The sequence below is a fragment of the Prionailurus viverrinus genome, chromosome B2, assembly GCF_022837055.1.
Source record: "Prionailurus viverrinus isolate Anna chromosome B2, UM_Priviv_1.0, whole genome shotgun sequence".
Lineage (NCBI taxonomy): Eukaryota > Metazoa > Chordata > Mammalia > Carnivora > Felidae > Prionailurus > Prionailurus viverrinus.
The window spans coordinates 98271004-98294395 of NC_062565.1; the positions used below are offsets into that span (position 1 = coordinate 98271004).

The following is a 23392-nucleotide window of genomic DNA, read 5'->3' on the forward strand; positions in this document are numbered from 1 at the left end:
GAACTGGGGTGCCTGGGTGACTCAGTCTGTTAAGCATCCGACTTCAGCTCAGGTCATGATCTCACAGCTCTTGAATTCAAGCCCTGCATCGAGCTCTGTGCTGACAGCTCAGAGCCTGGAGTCTGTTTCAGATTCTGTGTCCCCTCTCTGTCCACCCCACCCCTGCTTGTGCTCTCTCTCTGTCTTTCAAAAAAAATAGATAAACATTTAAAAAAAAAATGAAGTCTAGGGCTGATATGATCATTCTAAGAAGTGATTGACGACGTGTCTCTGAGATTCTCTTCCACCATTGCAGGTGCTTTTCATCATCAAGGTCCTCTCATGGTTCATCTAGATATAGATGGACTGAATAAATGCAGAACAAAAGGAACTCTCATCTGAGTTAGTTAGCTTTAAACAGTATTCCAGAAAGTTCTGTGGGACTCCCAGTTACATATCATACTTGTCATATGGCCACATCTAATTTTTCAAGGAAGGCTGGGAAATTTAGTGTCTTTTTTTTTCTGGGCAGTCATGTGCCCAGAATAAAATCAACCTTCTGTTAGTAAGAAAGAAGAAGAGACTGGAATCGTCTATTCCACTAAGTTAAAGGTTATGTACATTTTTAATATCAGTAGGTATTAATATATTTTTTGAAGTTTGCATTCAATTAATACTTTTTCCAGTTAATTGAAATGTTTATTTCCCCACAGGTGAACAAACAAAAAAAATTCTGAATCTTGATAAAATGTTCTCCTCTGTATTGGAATTGTATAGTCCGCTAGAGGCATGAGTATGATCTCCAAGAAAACAAATAACATCCACATTTTGAACTTCTAAGTGCTTCTGAAGTTTAAGGCAGATAACTTAATTTTTAAAAATCTGATACTTTATTTACTGTGTATTTGCTATGACTTTCAGCGCTAAAAGTAGATTTCCTTAGAGATGGAGAACCTGAGAAAAGAGAGTCTATTTCTTTAACACTGGACTTCCTGGATTGTATTGCAGGTGCTAACTTTATTCAGCATAGTTTAGTTCAAAAGGGAAAACAAGAGTTTATTTCAAGAAAATGAGAGTCTTTTGTATGTCAGTCATCTCTAGCATTGACAAGAAGTAGTTGTGCTTTCTTTTGTCATTTATTTTTTTAATGTTGTTGTTGTTGTTTTTTAATTAGAAAGGGTAAGTAGGGGAGAGGGGCAGAGGGACAGAGAGAGAATCCTAAGCAGGCTCCACACTTAGCACAGAGCCTTATGCGGGTCTTGATCCCATGACCCTGCGATCATGACCTGAGCCAAAATCAAGAGTTGGGTACTCAACCACCTGAGCCGCCCAAGCACCCCTTTCTTTTGGTGTTTGACACTTCCTAGTTGTTTTCTTATATGAATGTATATGACTTGTCCATATATTTTTTTTAAATGTTTATTTTTGAGAGAGAAAGAACGTGAGCAGAAGAGGGACAGAGAGAGAGAGGGAGACACAGGTTCTAGGCTCTGAGCTGTCAGCACAGAGCCCAATGCGGGGCTCAAACTCATGAACTGTGAGATCAAGACCTGAACCGAAGTCAGACACTGAACCGACTGAGCCACCCAGGACCCCCCAACTTGTCTATATTTTAATGCACCTTTTCCTTCTAAGAAATATTTTAGTAATCATCACTAAACATAGTACTACATAAAAGCTGTCAGGAAGAAAGAAAAGCCATACGGCTTTTTAAATGTCCAAGTGGTATCTAAATTTTAAACCTTTATTTTTTTCTATTTCTAGACCTCATATATAGACCTAGATAGACAAAGTAAAACCTATTTTACTATAGTAAGACTACCTCATTGTAGCTTGAATTGGCGTGTTTTTAAATGATGGCTTTTGCCAAGTTCTTTTGGCAGCTACTCTAGACTGAAAGAAAGTACTAAAAATTGATTACTTGCAAGCTGTTACTAATAGTTCCTTTTTTATGCAGCCATTGCCACCCAGCCCAGGCTGGGGTCCCTGTAAAATGTTAGTATCTGCGGTGACTATGTGGGGGACCTGTTGCCCAAGTGGAGTGAGTTAACTCTAATTTACTCCTGGATGTCTGCATTCTTTTCCACAACTGTCCACAAATAGCGTCACAGCAAATTAATGTAATTTTCTGATTGATGCAAAGAGTAACCAAAGAAAGCTTGTTGTGTTTGGTGGCCAAAATACCACACAGTGTGAGCAAAGTAGAACTGCTGGCCCATTTTATAGCACTCTAATTGATAATTATTTCTCAAAGAGCACATTATTTGGCCGTGTGGCAACAATTCAGTATTATTCCAGAGGCATTAGACGTGTAGGTGCATGTGAACACTGCAGTAAATAAATGCTTCCTTTTGCCAAGAATGGAAGTAGGTTATCCAAGAAGAAAGGGGAGGGAAAAGAAAATATCAATTTCCTATGTACCAGAACAGGCCTGGCTTAAATCGGTTAGTTAAAAAACTGTAGAGTGTGAAATCTTGTAAAGTTTTTTTTTATTTTATTTTGTAGTAGAGGCTTCTGGTTTATATTTAATAACCTAGAAAATTAACTCTCTTCTGGAAACTTGGAGAAAGTATATACAGTAAAAACCTTGGTTTGCGAGCATAATTTGTTTCAGAAATGCTTGTAACGCAAAGCACTTTGTATATCAAAGCAAATTTCCCCATAAGAAATAATGGAAACTCAGAGGATTTGTTCCACAACCCAAAAATATTCATATGAAAATGATTACAAATATTGTAATATAATACAAGATAATAAAGAAAATAAAAAATATAAAGAAAAATAAATGAACCTACACTTACCTTTGAAAACCTTCGTGGCTGGTATGAGGGAGACAAGAGAAGGGGGGGATTATTATGTAGGACGACTTTGACTATCACAACGGAATCACTGCTATCTCTTGGCTCAATGGAATCTTTTTTCTGCATGGGGACCATTGTATACGCTCACACAGGTGTTGACTACGGTACAGTATTAGTAAACTCTTGTCATATACTGTATTTAATGTCACTGGCAATAAGACAGCAGAGGAAAGTTTCTAAATCTGCAGACAGCCTGGCCTAGAATGAAGCAAAGCGTCCCTAAGCTTACTCTTGTATGGAAAAGCAAAGGACTGTACACAGGTGCTTTGAAGTGACAAAAAAGATACCAGTGCCAGTTGTGGGCACATTCCAACGTTCTGAAAAATCACTGATTTCTGCCAGACGCCACGGCCTGAGACCAAGCATCTGAGTATGGGAGACGATTGCGCACAATCCCTCAGAGAGAGAGGGAGAGAGAGAGAAAAGAACCATTGGCTCAGTTGTGATCATGTGGCATTTGGCATCATGTACTACTCATGTTGCAAGATATTGCTTGTTAATCAAGTTAAAATTTATTAGAAATGTTTGCTCGTCTTGTGGAACACTCAGAACAACTTACTTGCAATCCAGGCTTTTACTGTAAATGTTTATGTGCAGGTGTTTGCTTTTGGTTCATGGGAACTCCCCAGTCCATCCTTTTTGCAGGTCTAATGCTGCTAAATACTGTAGAGGAATGAAGAAAATGGATGTGGAAGAGCTAAAGTGGTAAGAGGAGGGAATCCTGGGTTTCTACACGTGTGACCTGTTACAACGACAGAGTCACTGTGGCAAGGAGAAAGGCCTGAAAGCATTTCCATAAGGGTTAAATTTGGGGCTGTCAGTAGACAAGTGTAGGGGACTGAGGAGAAGCTCTTCCCTCTGAGAATGGCCCAGCGCTCCAAAATCGAGATCTGGATCCTGTGGAAACTCAACCAGTGTAACCTAGAGGACTTCCATGCAATGGGGCAGTTGGTTGTCAGGGAGATGGGGAGTGTGGACATAATGTGATCTGCTCTTGCGTCTGGTCAAGGGAGGCAAAGAGCGAGAAACCTGCTGCCTGCTCAGCTCTGCTCATCACAGGCAAACAGCAGCATTGAGCAACAGCTGGGAAAGATGGTGACTGATGCAGATGAAACACTGCACAGAGACTATACCTGGGGAGCTGCTCTTCTATGAATGGTTTATTTTCATAAGGCCTTACAGGTCCTCAGCAAAGCCAGATCAGACTATTCAGATTGCTGGAGCCACACGTCTGCTCTTTTACTTGTGACTTCAATTTCCTCCTTCATCCCCTTGTCTTCTGTTCTTGCTCATTTATGTAGGAGTAGAGAAGAAAATTAGCTAGAGATGAATTGCCACATTACATCTTTTGCATTTGACCCCACTAGCCATGAGACTCGTAGGTCAGAGGCAAAGGAATGTATTACGCATAGCACAGCAAGCTGCACAAGCAGCAACGTATTTTGCATCAGTTTCCACTTTGCTCCCAAGTCCCACAGGAGTGACGCAGATGGGCCCAGGTTGATGCCTACACATGCAGTGGGTGCTGTTAATAGGAGGGGAACCCTAGGTTTAGGGATCCTTTATCTTTTATGATGGGCAGTAAGTATATCTGTACGTTGCTCTGGAGGGAGACACTACCACTATCTTTCAAGTCTGTTCACTATGCAAATGCAAACATTCAAGAAAGATAGTTCAGAACAGAGGGCCATTAGTGCTTGCTTGCAAGACATGCAGAAACTCCAGCAACCCATGGAGAGTTCTGTCTCAACTTGGATTTATTAACCCTTTAGGAAGCTTGCGTGACTTCTGTTTCTGTCCACAAATTAACATCAGGACTCAGCTGCCTTTCTTGGGAAGACAACGGAGATCATGGCTGTTCAAAAGAACCTTAATGAACTTGTTTCTGGAGAAAGCTAACACAGGGTAATATGGTTCTGTATAATGCCTCAGAGAGTTGGAAGTGTATTATTTGAAGCTACCTTTGAACCTGAAAATAGCTCAGCAACATCTGTCCCTGTGTATTTTTCTTCCCTTGTCTTGATTTGAAGGGATTAATTTCCATGGCCCCTGTATATACAGTGATTTGTTATGCTTTAGGGGAAGACCTAGTACCTGGTCATGCTCTGAGTGCACACACACATTTCCTCTTAGCAAATGTACAGTTTGACTAAGGGAAAAGAGTTGGAAACTTCAGCTGAGGAGCCCTGGTGATAGGCCCAAGGAAGTTGAGAAAATCTGTGGGATAAATCTGCCAAGACAGACTCAACCAAGGAGGCAATTATAAGGCCAGAGGTCCCCTGTCCTCAAGAATGGCCTTGGAGGGGCACCTGGGTGGCTCAGTCAGTTAGGCATCTGACTTCAGCTCAGGCCATGATCTCACGGTTCGTGAGTTTGAGCCCCACGTTGGACTCTGTGCTGACAGCTCAGAGCCTGGAGCCTGCTTTGGATTCTATGTCTTTCTCTCTCTCTCTCTCTCTCTCTCTCTCTCTCTCTCTCTCTCTCTCGCTGCCCCCCCCCCCCCCCACTCCTGGCTCATGCTCAGTCTTTCTCTGTCTCTCAACAAATAAATAAACATTAAAAAAAAAGAAAAAAAGAATGGCCTTGGAGTCACAGACAGTTGGTATGCAGGGACCAGTGAGCCCTGGAGCACTATGACACCTGCTAAGTGAGGCGTGGGCTCACCCCCTAACTTCACCATACTAAGAGTTTCTTATGTGCCTATCCTTGCCAGTTAATATTATCCCTCCTACCCTTTGGGTGATAGATACTATACTACTGGTGTTTCCAGGTTTTTAAGTGCTTTCAAGCTTACCCCACACATCAAGTAGATTAGAGCCTAGCACATATTAATACTACAGTACTGCATTCCTTTCATGGCCTTTTGAAAAACTGCCTTATCCCGTGCACATTCAGCCTTTTTCATCATAGTTTGGAGAACAGTGCTAATTAACGTGTACATTTAGGAACATCCTAGATTTTAAGTTAAAATGTGCTGGTATCTAAATGTCCACCACCACTACCACTCCCCACAAACAGTGGAATGGGTGTCTGGTTCCTTAGTTGATCATTTTCTGTGGACTTTTGAGCTGTGTGGTGCTCATCTGTACGTGTGATTGGCACCCAGAAGTGTCCTGGAATGAACAGTTGATTCACTTGGTTGGCATTTAGCAATATCATTACATTGGTCATCAGCCACTTTTGCATCCTATGGTTTTAAACAAGAGGAAATCTTGCAAAATCAGTGCAGTGAAATGCTGCACATGCAGGTAAGGTTACAGGGTAGAGAAAGCAGTTCCTCAGGAGGCTCCTTTTTAGCTGAATGTCATTGGGCTGTGGAAAGGAAAGAGAAGGGTACTGTAGACCTGAGTCACTTTGCAGAATTGTCTGCTGCGTTCTTTATTCCTGTAAAGAGAAAGTCCATCAGTTGTTTTCTTTGCAGTAGCCGACATGAGATATTCTGTCGGGTGGCATTTACTTTTTTTGTCTTCTGCTTTTTACCAGTATCGTCTTGATTTTTGATGACTATCAGAAAAACTAACATTGACATTTGGAAGATAGCCTGCTTCCACATACATATACACTTGTCTGTTCTGTAAACCCTAGCCCAAACTTTTTCCTTCCCTAGCTGAAAAATGTGCCTCTACCCCTCCTGGTCTTTCCAGGGTGTGGGCCTGTGCTTAGCTGTGTGACTGTGCCCACACGTTGGCATATATTTCGGTGCTACCCAAAAGTAATCCGTTGCCCTTGAAATAACAAGATGAAAAAGAATTGTTTTTCTGAGCCATAACATCTGAAGAGCTGGAAACAGTTGTGTTTGTATGTGTGCCGCTAAAGCCAGTGAATTTCATGTGAAGGAAGGGATTGTAAACCAAGAACAGAAAAGCAGTTTTCCTGGATTTCAGATGACAAACTCAAGCTGTTTAACTCACCCACTCAGCACCTCCACAGCCATCCCTTTAATGTGCTTGCAGGCATTGTCAGTGATTTCTGTTTCTGCAGCTTTTGTTGCCAGAAGACAAATAATAAAATAGCATGCATATACAAACTTAAAGCAGTTTTCTACCAGTGTTTGATTGAGGTTAAACAGAAGCATCCTGATCATGCTGTCAGTTGGCAGGCAAAGGCATATTTTAAAACTCACATAGATTTAAAGAAAGCTAATCTTTTCTGGCTCTGTAATAAACTAATTACATGTTTAAAATAGTATAGAGCTGAGTCCCTGTTTCAGATTAAGCCTCGTAATGGCAAGGTCAGGACAAAGCAGACATTTGCTCTGGCTTTGCCTGATGTCTCTGGCTTGAGGATCCACAGCACGGTGCCAGCTGTTTCAGAGCCTGAATAGGTCTGCCAAGGACGGCCAGGTAATACTGACTTGACTCACTAATGGGTTAATGCTCTCTGAGCACAGAAGCCACCAGACGTGCCACCGAGGAAGACCTGGATACTTAATAGTTTATGGCAGTAATCTTGTTTGGTTCCCTAAAAGAGGTGATCCCAGGTCAGGTTAGGACATACCAGTAGTGTCTCTTTTGGGGTATATCTGAGAAAAAAAGTGTCATTTCTAAACATGATCTGGTTTCAACAAGGCTGACTTCATAGCTAGTCATTCTTCCACTCTTTCCCTTCTTTTCATAATCCTAGGGACCATGTGCAGAAACTTAGAGATGGGAACATGTCATTCAGTAACATAGATTTTTGTTCTTGTTCCTTCATGTTCCTTGGTCACCTGTTAGTGGTGCCTCTCTCCTTAGGCAGTTTGGTGATGTCAGAGGGAAACATATATGGACGTGGTGAGAGCTGCACTCTGGAGTTAGCCTTGGGCTTGATTACTAGCACCACCAGACAAGCTACTTAAATTTTCTGTACCTCAGTTTCCTCCTGACAGGCTTGTCGTGAAAATAAGTGAGATTAGGTTTGTCAAGCACAGAGACTTGGCCTTGGTAGATGTCAAATACATTAAGTTCTTTCAGATTGCAGGTGAAGTAGACTCTTCTTTTGGATTTTTCTGTTCTTGTTTTTCTTTGGATGTGCCTTGGAGGAGACTTAGTACCAGAGTGTGTTATCTATGATTTTGAGTCTGCCTCTGAGGGCTCTGGGCCAACCTCATTACCAAGAATGAGGCCCTGTAGCATCTCAAGGCAGGTAAGGAGTCAGCTCTTCTCCCTAGATGGACATGACACCTTTGTGCCAAGCCCTTGCTCCTCCAAGTAGCTCACACACTGTCACGTTGCCCTTCTTAGCATCTCTTATTACAGAGAACCGTAAATCTACTAATTAGGCTGTCATCTTGTTTTTGGAAATTGGATTGTATAATTGAAGTTAATACTCAAAGGGGAGACTTGCTACTTCACATTTTACAGTGGATGCTTATTTCCATCTTCACTCACGTGAGGATTGGTCATTGAGCTCATGTTTTATAACATTGCCAAGTATAATTCAGGTTTGTTTTGTGGCTGTTGCCCCTTTTCACCAATTCACTGATTAAACAAATATTTTTTTGAACACCTACTATGTACCAGGCCCCATGCTAGGTGCTAAAGCTATAATAAGACATGGTGTCTGGTTGTGAAGAGTTCTATATGTGTTTGGGGAGACACGTTCTCCTCAAATTATAAAACAAGGCAGACTGAAGTTGGATGGCTTGGTGGCTGGCTGGATGGGTGGGTAGAAGATACTACCTACCCATGCTTTGTGCTCCCTGCACTTCATCCCTTTAACCGGTGTGGTAATCCAGACATTGGAACCGATGTTGTTTCTGGGTATTACTGTTCTACCTTAAGGCCAGGAGATCAGAGTTTGTCTCAGCGTGGCGTCCACTTACTAGCTGATTGACTTCAGGTACTCCCTTGTATCTCTTTGGCCCTTTGTTTCTTTCACTATAAAGTTAAGGCTGCGTGTTACTAGATGGGTTTCACAGCCCTCTCCATTTTCCCCAGTTTACTTTTTACTGAACTTCTGCTCTGATTACTTATATAATGCCATGAAAGTGATTATTAAACTCTGATGTATTCCTGAATTCTGGTCATGTATTTCCAATGCCTTTTTATTCTGTTTCCACCCACAATAAATTTTCAAACTGGAAAAACTTGTAGCTTTATTGTTTTTTAATCTAAGTGAAAATTATGTTAATAGTAAAACTATTTCTGTTCTACTTTGTTCTACTCTGTGGAGTCCATTTCAAGAATGTTCTGTAACTTCATGGTGTTTAACCCTTTGAGGCATCCATTTCGTGTAGCTAGCTGTGCATGGTCTCCACAGGGAATTGACATAGTGTGTGCCCGTGTGGGAAAGGGAAATGGATTCAGTAACAACATCAGAGAAGAAGCTTGGAGAAAGAGAGCAGGAGCTGCCAAAGGCTATAACTTTAACCTGCTTTCTGGGGATTGTAATTCTATTGACTGCATGCCTTTAACTGCTTCTCCCTCAGTCTGGGGAGAAGGATGGGCAGGGGATTGGAAGCAGGAGGGCTCATGGGGAGGGGCAGGGTGCTGCCGACAGTGGGTGTGGGCAGAGGTTGCAAGGCTGCCAGGGTTCTCTTTGTGCCGGAAGTGCAGGTTTGGCTGTAAGGAATGGAATGTTCCCTCTTGCCCTCCAAGAACAGAAACAGCTGTGGAAGAGCTTGAAAAGATTACTAAATGAAAAAAAAAAATTAATATGAAAATAAAAGCCACATAGAAAATCCAACAAGACTGCAGTAGAGTAGTAGCCGTCTTTTTCATGCTCTTCGAGAGAACTTTCTTCCTATCTAGGATTCCTTTTTTTCATTTGAAGGCAGGGCAGATTGTCTGCCCAGCCCTTCCTCTTCTAAGAAAGCCTCATGTGTCTCGTTTTGCTTGGGTAAAGAATGGGTTCATAATGCTGATTATCAGATGATTGCTATTATTTTATTCGGTTTAGTGAGAGACCAGAACCTGTCACTTACTGCATGAAAACTTGAAGCAAACGTTAATTTTCAAAGGAGGTCTCTGTGGGTAGAGGATTATTGTTAGCAAATTTAACAGAAATCTTGTTTCAAGCTGGAAATTTAATCCTTCAGCCAAGTTCCTGACACTATTTATTTTAGAACATTGTCTTTTTTTTTTTTTTTTAATTTTTTTTTTCAATGTTTATTTATTTTTGGGACAGAGAGAGACAGAGCATGAACGGGGGAGGGGCAGAGAGAGAGGGAGACACAGAATCGGAAACAGGCTCCAGGCTCTGAGCCATCAGCCCAGAGCCCGACGCGGGGCTTGAACTCACGGACTGCGAGATCGTGACCTGGCTGAAGTCGGACGCCTAACCGACTGCGCCACCCAGGCGCCCCGAACATTGTCTTTTTAAAATAAGTCCCTTAATGGTTTAAACTTAGTGTTTTAAACAAGAGTAAGAGTAGAGCTAGCCTGGGACTTGTCTTACACATCAGGGTTGATTGTGCAATGCTTTATGTGAATGTTTATTTAAGTTTTCTTCTGTCTAAAAGGCTTGCTTGCCTATTACAGCTGGTATTCCATATAGTCAGAAATAATAACTGTTTCTGATTTCAAGTCTGTTTTATGCTATCATGCTTTCTGTACTTGCTTTTGAACAACAGATTAGCCCCAAAGAAGATAAAATCTAGTGGAAAATCTAGTGGAAGCTAGCTAAAACCTAGACTCTACCAGTTTCTAATAAGAAGGACCAGCCTCACACTTGCCCCTCAGATGGCGGCACTACTTGGCTCTTTGCCATGTCCACTCAAGGATCTTTGCCCTGAGTGTAATGATGTAGTGTTTTGCACAGTTGAGGAATGAGAAGGAATGAGAAATGGAATATGTGATTATTATTTTTGAGACTGAATATGTCCTCAGGAAGTTCATCAAGTGATATTTTGCTGTCTTAACAGTGGGAGCTGATAAGTACCTCAGGATTGGGGTATGGCTTTTTCAGTAGTTATTTTTACCCAGTCTGTCTTTTTGGCATTTTGCTTGAAGGATAGTCTATGAAAGGGATTGTATGAGATTGCATGCTAATTCAGGGAGGCTCCTGAAAATTATAGGGATTAGCTACTGTCCCAGCTCATCCTGTCTTCAGCCTATTATCAATTCTTAATTTTGTGAATGCCCACATGTCCTCTTTTCTGTCCATGCCTATCCATGCTGGGTGGAGAAGTGGCACAGGACAGAATGAGATGACCATCCACAGGCAGTACAAGGTCAAGGACCCTTCTTCCCTGTCTCCCTTGCCTTTTTTTTTTTTTTCTTTCTAAGAAAAAAGATAATCTGGATCCCAGTGGCCTGAAAAATTACTCTGTTTTACTCTGCACATATAATCACAGCTTGATTCTATAGCCCCAGTTCTCATCCTTATTTTCTAAGTGGTGGGAACTTGAACTTAGAAAACACTGATTCTGCTTCCCAGACCTGGGAAGACTAGGGACGGTTAGGTTAGACTCAGAGTCTCAGTCACTGGAAAGGCAAGGGGGAAATTCCAGTGATTCTCAGCTCTCCTTGCACAGAACAATCTGGGGAGCTTTAAAAATGCACCTCTACCTTAGCCTTACCCACACCAATTGAATCAGAATCCCTGGGAGTAGGGCAGGAGTATGTATGTAAAGCCTCCCCAGGTGATTCTAATGGGCAGCCAGGGGAAAGAATTAATACTTAAGAGAAGTCAGGGCCTTGTCCAGAGAACTGCCTTTGAAAGAGCCTGTCATTATAAATCAAAGGCCACTTCCCAGGCCCTCTCCTAAAGCTGTATCTTTGCATTACTCTGCAGTGGCACCCAGCCCCCTGGGTCTCCTCGTGACTTGTGGTTTTCATTGGGCTTTTCACGTGACCTTTATCATCGACTGCTCAGGAGATGCATATATTAGAGTTCAGGCATTTGGCAGCCTCATTCTGAATTGTCATTGCCCACAAGTCAAAGCAGTGAGACCTACTTGAAATGCTGGTCCTATGTGTAAGGTAGATGAATATTGTGTCTAAAAGCAATCTTTTGCAGATTGTCCCCACTGAAATCCCTTAGAAGGACCAGGTGGATGCCTGCAATCTGCCTGGTGGGGAGCAATGGGTCTGGCTTAGAGGTTGACAGCCATAGCTCTCATTTTGCTACTTTTGAGACAGCACAAAAAAAGAGAGGGAGGGGTTGTCTTCAATAAATAAATAAATAAATAAATAAAATGGAAGGTAGGCAGGGGCCTTTAAGAGTTAAATTACACAACTCCCTTTTTATTTTTAAAGTCAGTGGATTCCTTGTTGCCGTTGCTGAGAAAGATAAATTGATACCACATGTTGCTTCCAGACAAAACCCTCTCTGTGTTCCAGGGGGAGCACATGCAGCTGGTGTCTGGGTTAGTGGACAGTCTCCACAAGGTAAACATGGGTTGGAAGGGGCTGGAGTGGACATAGGGTAGCAACAGTTAGGAAATTACCAGTCACTCCTGACTGACACAGCACCTTTGAAATACTTTTAAGAGTCTGAAATCTTCCTGGAAGGAGCCGCCCTCTCACCTTTTGGCTTAAATTATACGATGCTCGGAAAACAGTAAGTGAACGTTTCTGATGTCACTGCTTCCGTATGTGGGATTTGACAGTTGAGAGCCTCTTTTGTGCTTGGCACTTCAGTGAGTACTTTGCATGCGCAATTTCATTTAACCTTCCCGAAGATCCTAGAGTTAGGCAGAGAGGGTAATTTTATCCTCATTTTGTGAAAGGGGCATCTGAGGTTCACTCAGTTGCCCAAGGTCATTGGACAAATGTCAGAGCCAGGATTCTAGCTCGGACCTGACTGACATCAGAGTCTGTACTCTTCCTTCAACATCATGCTGCCCCACCTCCATTAGCCACCTTAAATTGTGTGTGTGAATTATCCACTTTGTAAAGTTCCAGTGGGGAATACTTGGTCATTTCAGGCAGCTTCTCTTGGACACCTAACCTAATCTGTTCTGGGTCCATGTGTCTTCACAATCAGTTGGCATATATGTAGTGACCATGTGCACTTTAATATTAGTAATAAATGTATCTTACAGTAGAAAACTGCCTTTCAGGAGAGCAAGAAAAATAATTACCAGATTCTGATAAGTACAGTCATCTTTATGCTAATTTCTTCAAGGAGAACCAAGCAAAGAAATCTCATGCTGACTGTGGGCCACAGCCCAGAGTGTGAAATCGAGTTCGTTCATACTACCTCCTTCACACACCTTCTGCACATACCTCCTTGAAGGATTAGGCCACTAAATACAGCTGCAATCACACAGGACACAGGTTTTCCAGATCTCTTCCTATTTAACTCCATCGAAAACATCTAAAGCATTTCTGTCCCAAGCTTGCTTGGGTGTAAATCATTTTGTAAAAGAGAGCATTGACATAAAATGGGATGAAGAGTATTCTTCTCTCTGCTCTCTCTTCAGACACATTGTGTTAGAGATGCTTTAAGGATTCTCTAAATCTTTGGGGCAGGTTGGAAAAAAAACTGGTATATTTGTCCCTGACACTAAAGTTTCTTCCTAGAAAATGTTTGCTTTCCTATAATTTCCAGTATCTGGATTTCTTAGTAGTGAACTTAAATAACCAGAACTATTCACATGATTTGGGGTTGAGGTTGTAGTGTAGCTTCGTGGCTCCTTTAGTAAGTGTGATGATAGAATGGCCTGTGCTCTAGCAATAGGACTTTTGGTTATTAATATTTACCTTATCAAGTTAACATTAAGGAAAACACATCCTTAGTACTTCAGCCAATTAACAATGGCTTGCCTTACAAAGTATTAGAAAAGTTAATTCTAGTCTTGTCACACCATTCTTCTTTTTTTTTTTTTTAATGTTTTATTTTATTTTTGAGAGAGACAGAGACAGAATGCAAGTAGGTTAGGGGCAGAGAGAGAGGGAGACACAGAATCCAAAGGAAGCTCCAAGCTGTCAGCACAGAGCCCGATGCAGGGCTCAAACTCACAGAGCTGTGAGATCATGACCTGAGCCAAAGTCAGACGCTCAACCGACCGAGCCACCCAGGCACCCCAGCCATTCTTCCTTTACTTCAGCTCCCAATCCACAAACTAATGTAAAATCCTAGAAATATAAACTGTTTTGTATGGTATATGAATTAGTGGAAAACTATAGAATATTTTTAATGGCGGTTTTTATAGTTTAAAATACACACAAGTAGGGAGGCACCTGGCTGGCTCAGTTGGAAGAGCACGCGACTCTTGATTTCCAGGTTGTGAGTTTGAGCCCCACGTTGGGTGAGGAGATTATAAAAAGGATAAATAAACTTTAAAAAATAAATAAATAAAATACAGTACACCGGAAACTAATTTACAGACCATAATATAGAGGTCTTTAGAGAACTTAAATGATAGATCATGAGATTTTACAGTTGGCCTGTTTTTAGAAATCCCACTTCTCCTTTCTGGGACTGACTTGAAGGAGTATCATCCCTTTGAAATCTTACAGAAGTCATATCACCATTAACTTTTGTTATCAGGGAAGGTGTGGGGAAACATCATACTCCTGACATTTTATCTGGCATTTATTTATTTATTTATTTATTTATTTATTTATTTATTTATTTACCTTTTCCTGCTTTCCCAAAATGTAGGTAGAGAAACTACTGATTAGAATCATGACCTGTAAGAAAACCAGAATCTATTTCTGGAATCCACCTTGTTAGGATGAGGGAGCATTTGAACTGGAAATGGACAGAAGGACCATATTTATTGGCCTTTGGATTTTATAAATGGGAAGCTGGCCAGCCTATATGTGTAGAGGCTCCTGAGATAGGGGACTGTCACATTGGTGGTGGCATTGTGTTGTCTTGGTCATATAACCTGAAAAACCTGTCTGAGTGTTGTGTAGGTAATATGCCTAAGGGCATGCATTCTGCTAGTAATAATCTCTAAAACAAGAGTAGAGCAAAGAGTGGAAACTGAAGCTAGTCACCGATTTAATAAGTCAGGTTTTGTTTCAGAACCTAAGGACAGTTAACATTGGTTGGTATGGTGACCATTGCCCTCTCCCTAGAAGGAATGCTATCATGGCCTCCTTAGTAAAGAAACACAAACATGGGCTGTGTGAGCCTTCACTTTCTTGTCAGTTCTTCTGAAAGACTTTCTTTAAAAAAAGGTTTATTTTTAATTTAGGAAAGACCCATCAAATTATTATCCCTATTTCATAAACAGAATTACAGTAATAAAGTTGTGCTTTTATATCCTTGTTCTTTATTAAATGTTTCTTTAAAATGTTAACAGAAATAGGTTAAACGATGACTTCTAAATAATTTGGTGACAAACCTGTGAAAGGTTATATAGTAAAAGCATTGGATTTGAGTACGGAAAACAAATTTCACTTTGGGTTATATAGGCAGTGTGACCCTGGTGTAAGTTATTTAATATCTCTCAGCCTGAGCCCTCATATAGATGATGAGAGCACTGATACCAACTTTGCAGGTTTATTATAAGGATTAGAGACCATGAATTTAAAAGCTATGGCTCAGTAACTGGCAGTGCTCTAATTAGGCAGGTTCTCATTTCTTCACCCTTGAGATCAGGGCTCTGGGCCCTGACATCTTGTCCTGTGCTTCTGGTCCTAAATGTGGGTATTCCAGCCCCTTTACCACATGTCCTTACAGAAGCTTAATTTCTGTCTCCAAATTTTAGCCAATTGTAGCTTGAAATTTTGTTAAATTATACATATACATTGTTGAAGTTTAGAGTTGTAGTAATAGATGACTATTAGAAAGTTCATGTAGGGCATTTTGGAATTCTGTAAAGTGTTCCTTTTTTTTTTTTGTAGTTGGTTTGGAATTGGTGAAAATAAAAATACATTTAAAAAATACTATTCTCTAAGTGCTTTTTTTTTTTTTTAAGTTTATTTATTTTCAGAGAGAATGCACCCATGAATGGCGAAGGGGCAGAGAGAGAGGGAGAAAGAAAGAATCCCAAGCAGACTCTGTGCTGATAGCAGCCCATGTCGGGGTCAAACTCCGGAACCATGAGATCATGACCTCAGTCGAAATCAAGAGTCTGATGTTACAGACTAAGCCATCCAGGCACACTCCCTCCCCCTCAAGTGCTTTTTAAAGAGGGGATAACAGGATACTTAAGATTGGTCATTATTAATCCTAGGTGTTATATGAACTCATTCCAAAACCTAGAGCAAAGGGGCCTGGCCAGGGTTCCACATTGCTCCCATATAGCTTCAGAACCTTCCTGTTTTCACCAAGAAGTTTAAGTTTTTCATTTAATATATCTAGTTATTTGAGTACTCAGATTGTAGAACCACCTTGCACCTGCCTGCTTTTTGAACCCTACAGAGTGAATTTTAAGAACGTGCTTTGACTCTGTTTTATAAAGGGTTTTACTTTAAAAAAAATTTTTTTTTTCAACGTTTATTTATTTTTGGGACAGAGAGAGACAGAGCATGAACCGGGGAGGGGCAGAGAGAGAGGGAGACACAGAATCGGAAACAGGCTCCAGGCTCTGAGCCATCAGCCCAGAGCCCGACGCGGGGCTCGAACTCACGGACCGCGAGATCGTGACCTGGCTGAAGTCGGACGCTTAACCGACTGCGCCACCCAGGCGCCCCGAGTTTTACTTTTTAAAGAAACAATTTCTGAACCATTAGTAGACATGCCATTATTTTATTTATTTATTTATTTATTTTTTTTTTTTTTATTTTTATTTTTTAATATGAAATTTATTGTCAAATTGGTTTCCATTATTCTTTTAAAAACCAGAAGAGTAAAAGGGAATCAGAGTATATAGTCTCCTGGGCAACATTCGTCTTATACTCACTATGTTGCCTGTTTTTTTCTCTCAACTGTGTCTTTATGGGCATATCATAGAAATGCCAACTTATGACCCGTGGTTGTTCATGTTCATTGCCCAACCTGAACTGCAGGCCCTCCTTACATAGGAACACATACATGGGAATCACTGAGTATTTTGAGTTACTTATGGTAAAATCCTGCCCACTTTCTGCGTTCTAAAAACATTCTGGTAGAACACATGTATTTGTATCTTCTACATAAATACAGTGGTGATTGCCAATTTTTTAAAAACTGTGGGAACTTCTAGGATTGTTTGTATTTCATATACTGCACAAGGCAATACTTTTTGTCTTTAACTTGTGAGTAAAAACTCATCTGTCCTGTAGTTTCTGTTCCAGATGTGGAGAAGACCATCAACTCCTCTCTTTTACTGCACATGAGGCATTTTATAGATTAGAATGAGCCCGCATCAGGTGATGAGCTCTCCCCACCATGGACTCTGTGTTTTATAATAGCAATAAGAATACCCTGACTTGGTAGAGTGATCAGTTCCTAAAGCATATTACCATATATCATTCTTACATCATCCCTGTCAGGGAGGGATGGTTTGGATGTTGTTATGGCTATAATGAAGATAGAGAAGTGAAGTTGTTGCAGACGGATTAAATGATTTGCTCAAGGTCACATGGTTGATCATTGCAGAGATAGGACTGGATCTAGGTCATCCCAGCCAACCAAGCTTATCTACCAAGCTGAGAGGAAGATCTTGCAAGATGGCTGCAGTTGTTAGGATTTTAAAGATATTTTGCTCTTTTTTTTAATCCTTTAATATGAAATAGTTTTAAATGTACAGAAAAGTTGGAAAACTACTGCAGAGTTCTCATATCGCAACATCAAGTTTCCCGTTGTTAACATCTTACCTTAAAGTTTAGTACATTTGCCACAACTAATGAACTAATATTAATACCTTATTATGAACTGAAGTCCATACGTTATTCAGATCTCCCTCATTTTTACCTAATGTCCTTTTTCTGTTCCAGCATCCTGTCCAGGTTGCTACGTTACATTTAATCATCGTTCTTCCTTAGATTCCTTGTGGGTCTGACAGTTGGGAAGAGTATGCAACAGACATTTTTTAAATGTCCCTTAATTGGTATTTGTCTGATGTTTTTCTCATAGTTAGACTGGGGTGACGGTTTTTAGAAGGAAGACTACAAAAGAGGGTACCATTTTCATCATATCATATCAAGAGTACATATCAACATGACTTAGCCCTATTGATGTTGACCTCGATCACCTGAGATAGTGTTTGTTTCTCTACTGTCAAGTTACTTTTTCCCTCCTTTCCAGACTGAACTCTTTGGAAGGAAGTTACTATGCTCAGACTGCATTGCCTGGAAGGGAAATATCTATATAAATTACTTGAAATTGTTCTGAATGGGCAACTTGCCTATTTCTGTCAACTCAGCAAATTTTACTCTACCATTTTCTTCTTCTTTTTTTTTTTTTAATGTTTATTTTGAGAGAGAACAAGAGTGTGAGCACAGAAGGGGCAGAGGGAGAGGAAGAGGAAGAGAGAGAGAGAGAGAGAGAGAGAGAGAGAGAGAGAGAGAATATCCCAAGCAGGCTCCACACCATCAGCTCAGAGCCCGACATGGAGCTCGATCTCATGAACCATGAGATCATGACCTGAGCTGAAATCAAGAGTTGGATGCTTAACCCACGGAGCCACATAAACACCCCACCATTTTTTTTTTTATACCTGGCAGACAGGTATGAAATTATGGCAGGAAGAGATGGGAGTTATAGAAAGGATAGGTAACAATTCACACCAGTTGAGTTTATAGTAGTGATTAAGAAAAGGTAGATGCTGCCTTTATACTAGTGGAGGAGGGAACCATAAGAAAATAGAGTAGCCCCTTGAGTGATTACTTACCCTTAGAGAGCCAGGGAGGTTTGTTGCAAAATGGAAGAGTGCTGTGGTAATAAAATTATACAAGTGTGAACTTCAGTGTAGGAAATAGTATTCTAGAAAAGGACAACAAAACTTAGGAATTTGGGAAAAACAATGTCATTGAGCATATACATTTCCAGCATCTCCTGGATATGAAACCATCTCCCACCTCCTAAATACCACAATTGGCCATTTACAATGTTGTCATTGTTCCGAGCTGGGTGGGGAGCATATCATACAAATGTTTATCTTTTTTTTTTTCTTTTTAATCCTCCAAAAACTAAGGAGGCTTTTAAAAATAAGTCTGATTAACTACTTCTGGCTGCTTAGTTTTGGTCCATTTTGTCTCATATTCTGCATTTTCCATTCTCTCCACAGAACTCTATTCGGCACAACCTGTCACTGCACAGCCGTTTCATGCGGGTCCAGAATGAGGGGACTGGCAAGAGCTCTTGGTGGATCATCAACCCTGATGGGGGGAAGAGCGGGAAGGCACCCCGGCGGCGGGCTGTCTCCATGGACAACAGCAACAAGTATACCAAGAGTCGTGGCCGTGCAGCCAAGAAGAAGGCAGCCCTGCAGACAGCCCCCGAGTCAGCAGATGACAGTCCCTCCCAGCTCTCCAAGTGGCCTGGCAGCCCCACGTCACGCAGCAGTGACGAGCTGGATGCGTGGACCGACTTCCGCTCACGCACCAATTCCAATGCCAGCACGGTCAGTGGCCGCCTGTCACCCATCTTGGCAAGCACGGAGTTGGATGACGTCCAGGATGATGATGCACCGCTCTCCCCCATGCTCTACAGCAGCTCAGCTAGCCTGTCACCCTCTGTAAGTAAGCCATGCACCGTGGAACTACCACGGCTGACTGACATGGCGGGCACCATGAATCTGAATGATGGGCTCTCTGACAACCTCATGGATGACCTGCTGGATAACATCACACTCCCATCGTCCCAGCCATCGCCCACCGGAGGGCTCATGCAGCGGAGCTCTAGCTTCCCATACACCGCCAAGGGCTCCGGCCTGGGCTCTCCAACCAGCTCCTTCAATAGCACGGTGTTTGGACCCTCGTCTCTGAATTCCCTGCGCCAGTCTCCCATGCAGACCATCCAAGAGAACAAGCCAGCTACCTTCTCTTCCATGTCACACTATGGCAACCAGACACTCCAGGACCTGCTCACTTCAGACTCACTCAGCCACAGCGATGTCATGATGACCCAGTCAGACCCCTTGATGTCTCAGGCCAGCACCGCTGTGTCTGCCCAGAACTCCCGCCGGAACGTGATGCTTCGAAATGACCCAATGATGTCCTTTGCTGCCCAGCCTAACCAGGGGAGTTTGGTCAATCAGAACTTGCTCCACCACCAGCACCAAACCCAGGGCGCTCTCGGTGGCAGCCGTGCCTTGTCGAATTCTGTCAGCAACATGGGCTTGAGCGACTCCAGCAGCCTTGGGTCAGTCAAACACCAGCAACAATCTCCTGTCAGCCAGTCTATGCAAACCCTCTCGGACTCTCTCTCAGGCTCCTCCTTGTACTCAGCTAGTGCAAACCTTCCCGTCGTGGGCCACGAGAAGTTCCCCAGCGACTTGGACCTGGACATGTTCAATGGGAGCTTGGAGTGCGACATGGAGTCCATTATCCGTAGTGAACTCATGGATGCCGATGGGTTGGATTTTAATTTTGATTCCCTCATCTCCACACAGAATGTTGTTGGTTTGAACGTGGGGAACTTCACTGGTGCTAAGCAGGCCTCATCTCAGAGCTGGGTGCCAGGCTGAAGGATCACTGAGGAAAGGGGAAGTGGGCAAAGCAGGTCAGTGCCCAATGCTATGGCATTTAATAACAAAGTGTGGTTAATTGGGGGGAGGCTGACTTTTATTTACTTTGAACTTTACTCCACATTGAGAAATCGAGAACCATGGAGCAGTGGTACACGGTACATGGCTCCCAACCTGTTCAACTCCAAGTCAGACAGGGCCATCAGGTGCCCCTCTCCGCAGTTTGCTGACAGCTCAGGAATTTTACTGCCAGTAAAAAGAACATACACATATTCAGATATTTCATTCTATTCTTTTTTTCTTTTTTTGTATCTAGTCATCCTCACTTACCTATGACACAGGTCTCCCTACTTGATGGATGGATGAGGATAGAATGGAAAGGGGGGAGGAAGGGAGACCTTAGGTCACACAAACTTCAAGGTTAAGGACCCAGCCAGAAGACATTCTTAGATGCTCAGGTCCAACACCACCTTTGTCGATCTTCCATGTTATGGTTTCTTCATCTTTTTCCAGTGAAGTAACAATTCACATGTACTTCTAATTTAACTGTAGAATATATATTCTGGAATCTTTCATGCATAAGTATTTCCACCAAAAGCAAGATCTGTTAGGGGCGCCTGGGTGGCTCAGTCAGTTAAGCATCTGACTTCAGCTCAGGTCATGATCTCACTGAGGTCTGTGAGTTCGAGCCCCGTGTCGGGCTCTGTGCTGACAACTCAGAGCCTGGAGCCTGCTTCGGATTCTGTGTCTCCCTCTCTCTCTCTGCCCCTCCCCTGTTTGCACTCTGTCTCTCTCAAAAATAAACATTAAAAAAAATTAAAAAAAAAACAAAACAAGATCTGTTAGATTCTTCACCATAGGACTAATCATGTTTATGAGTTAGCGTTCAGCATACAAGCATTTAGAGAGCAAAAGATTACATTGGAAACCGTTTTTATGTGAATGAGAAAGAGAGCACTTGGTCATGTGCTTCTTGTTCCTCAACGTGTAAGTGAGGTCAGGTTCCTAACAGTGACGTGAGTTGCAAAAGGGGGAAGAGATTTTTTTAAATTGTGGCATTTTAATACTGTTGGAACCAGAAGGATCATATAACATGATGTGGTAAGAAAAGCATTTTATTAAAATCAGAAATCAAGGGTTCAGTTTCACTTCTGCTAGTTTCTGGCCACTATCAGGGGTGTGCCACTTAGCTTCTGAGCCTCAATTTCCACTCTTATAAAAATGAGTAGAATAGCCCCTTTGTTACCTATCACAGGGTTATTCTAAGTATCAAATGCACCGAAGTATATGGAAGTGCTTGTGAAACTGCAGTGGGCTGAAATATGTATGGTGTAATTAGGTAAACATACTGATTGATAGAAGAGTAAGCACAGAGCCCAGAAAGGCTAAGTAGTTTGCTGAAGGTCACACAGCTGGACCCAAAATCCATATTTCCTGAATGGCTTGAACCATGATAGTTTTCCCTAATTTTCTCTAAGTAGAAAAAAATAGGAAGTGCTCTGAACTGAAGCCAGCATAGCAGAAATACACAAGCTTGCCCCAAAACTCTCCTTAAGAAGTAACATGAGCACTGGGGTATTCTGCTGACAGGTTTGTGCCTCCAGACCCTACCCATGTTCAAGAGCTCTGTCTGTTCTGTGCCCCAGCTCCTCTTTTTAAAAAACCTCAGTAAGCTCCTTACACCCTTCTTTAAATGGTGTAAAAGGGAAATGCGATTCAAAGCCATAAAAACCCGGAGCCTTGTTTAACCCTCTGCCCTGGTGAAGGAATTACAAGGGTCCCCTATGGTGAACTCACTGCAGCTCACGAGGTAGTTGTAGAAAGGGGAGTGTCAAGAGTGTTGTGGTGCTGCAGCTTCTCAGCTTTCCCAGGCATAAGCGGGCCCCTAATGGGACTCAGACATCTGTTTTCAGTCATTTAATAGCCCTTGAGATGGTAAAAAGACTGTAATGGAAGCTAAATAGGGTGACACACTTGCATGCCAGCCAGTTCAGTACCAGAACTCAGACTGTGAAGATTTTGCCTTGAGAAATAGAGACATTTGGCTTTTGAAGAATAGATAGTTTGTTTTCCTTTAAGAAGTGGAATGTGATTGTGGCTTCTAATGACACAAGTAAATTTTAATTTTGGTAGAGTTGTAAAGGAGACCCACATTCTAATTTGTTGAAAAGAGTTCAGGAGAAAATGTAGTATCAATTTTTGTGTAATTTTTCAAGTGTAGGTTTTCTTTTTAGTTGAATAGCAGACCTTTCTTGTATATGTATAATTCTAAAAGATTGTATAAAAATATTTTAAGGGAGATTTAAATACTTACATTTTAAAAACATGTTTAATGAATTATTATTTGAATAATAAATAACCACTTTTGGGATAATGCATTTTATTGTTACGCCCTAATGGAGCTTTAGGATCGTTTAGTCACCTTTTTCTCACAACATTTTGGGGAGTTTCTTTTGAGAAGATATTTCTTCATTTAAAAATGAAAAGCCACCAAAAATGTCCTGAAAGTAAACTAGCTCAATGTGATCAGAGCAAGATAAAAAGCATCCTAAAGACGATGGGGTCTTTGAGGGAATCTGGTTTCTAGGTGTAGGATTTCCATATTGCTTTGGAATGAATTGTTCTTCTAAACTGCCAGGAGCACATGTGACCTGAAGTATATTTACCTTTAAACTTATCTTGTGTCTATCACTTTATTGAAGACTCTTAAATTCACAGAACAAGCCTGAAGTCACAACCTCAGACCTCTCTTCTCCCAAATGAAGTACCCCAGCTTCCCAAGAGTTGTTCTAGAATAGCTTTCTTGGTTTGGCTTTTTTTTTTTTTTTTTTTTTTTTTTTTAAAACAAGTCGCCATGGTGTTCTCCAAACTCCTTTCCTGCCCAGACTGAGCGTCACGTGGCCCTAAATTGCAGTTGTGTAGTTGTGGAGTAAACGGAACGGCTCTGTCCAATTGACAGTCCTTCTGGAGAGCCGTGGAGAGGTGCTTCTTTGGAGGGCTGGGTGTTTCACACACACGTCATTCATCTTAGACTATGTGTAAAATCCTTTGATCTGTGGGTCTATCTGGAAAAGAAAAAAGAACGATACCTTTTTACGAGTGCCAGCTACTGGGATGT

General features: G+C 41.7%; 1 protein-coding gene across 2 annotated transcripts in view; it reads left to right on the top strand.

Moving 5' to 3' along the window:
- FOXO3 (forkhead box O3) overlaps window positions 1-23392 on the top strand; it is a 125463-nt gene that overhangs the window by 85750 nt on the left and 16321 nt on the right. For both annotated transcript variants that reach the window (XR_007152086.1, XM_047858252.1), the window contains exon 2: window positions 18874-20309. Coding sequence is in view for 1 of the 2 variants with exons in the window: in XM_047858252.1 (XP_047714208.1) it covers window positions 18874-20274 (1401 nt within the window). In the remaining variant the exon portion in view is untranslated. The remainder of the gene's footprint in view (window positions 1-18873; window positions 20310-23392) is intronic.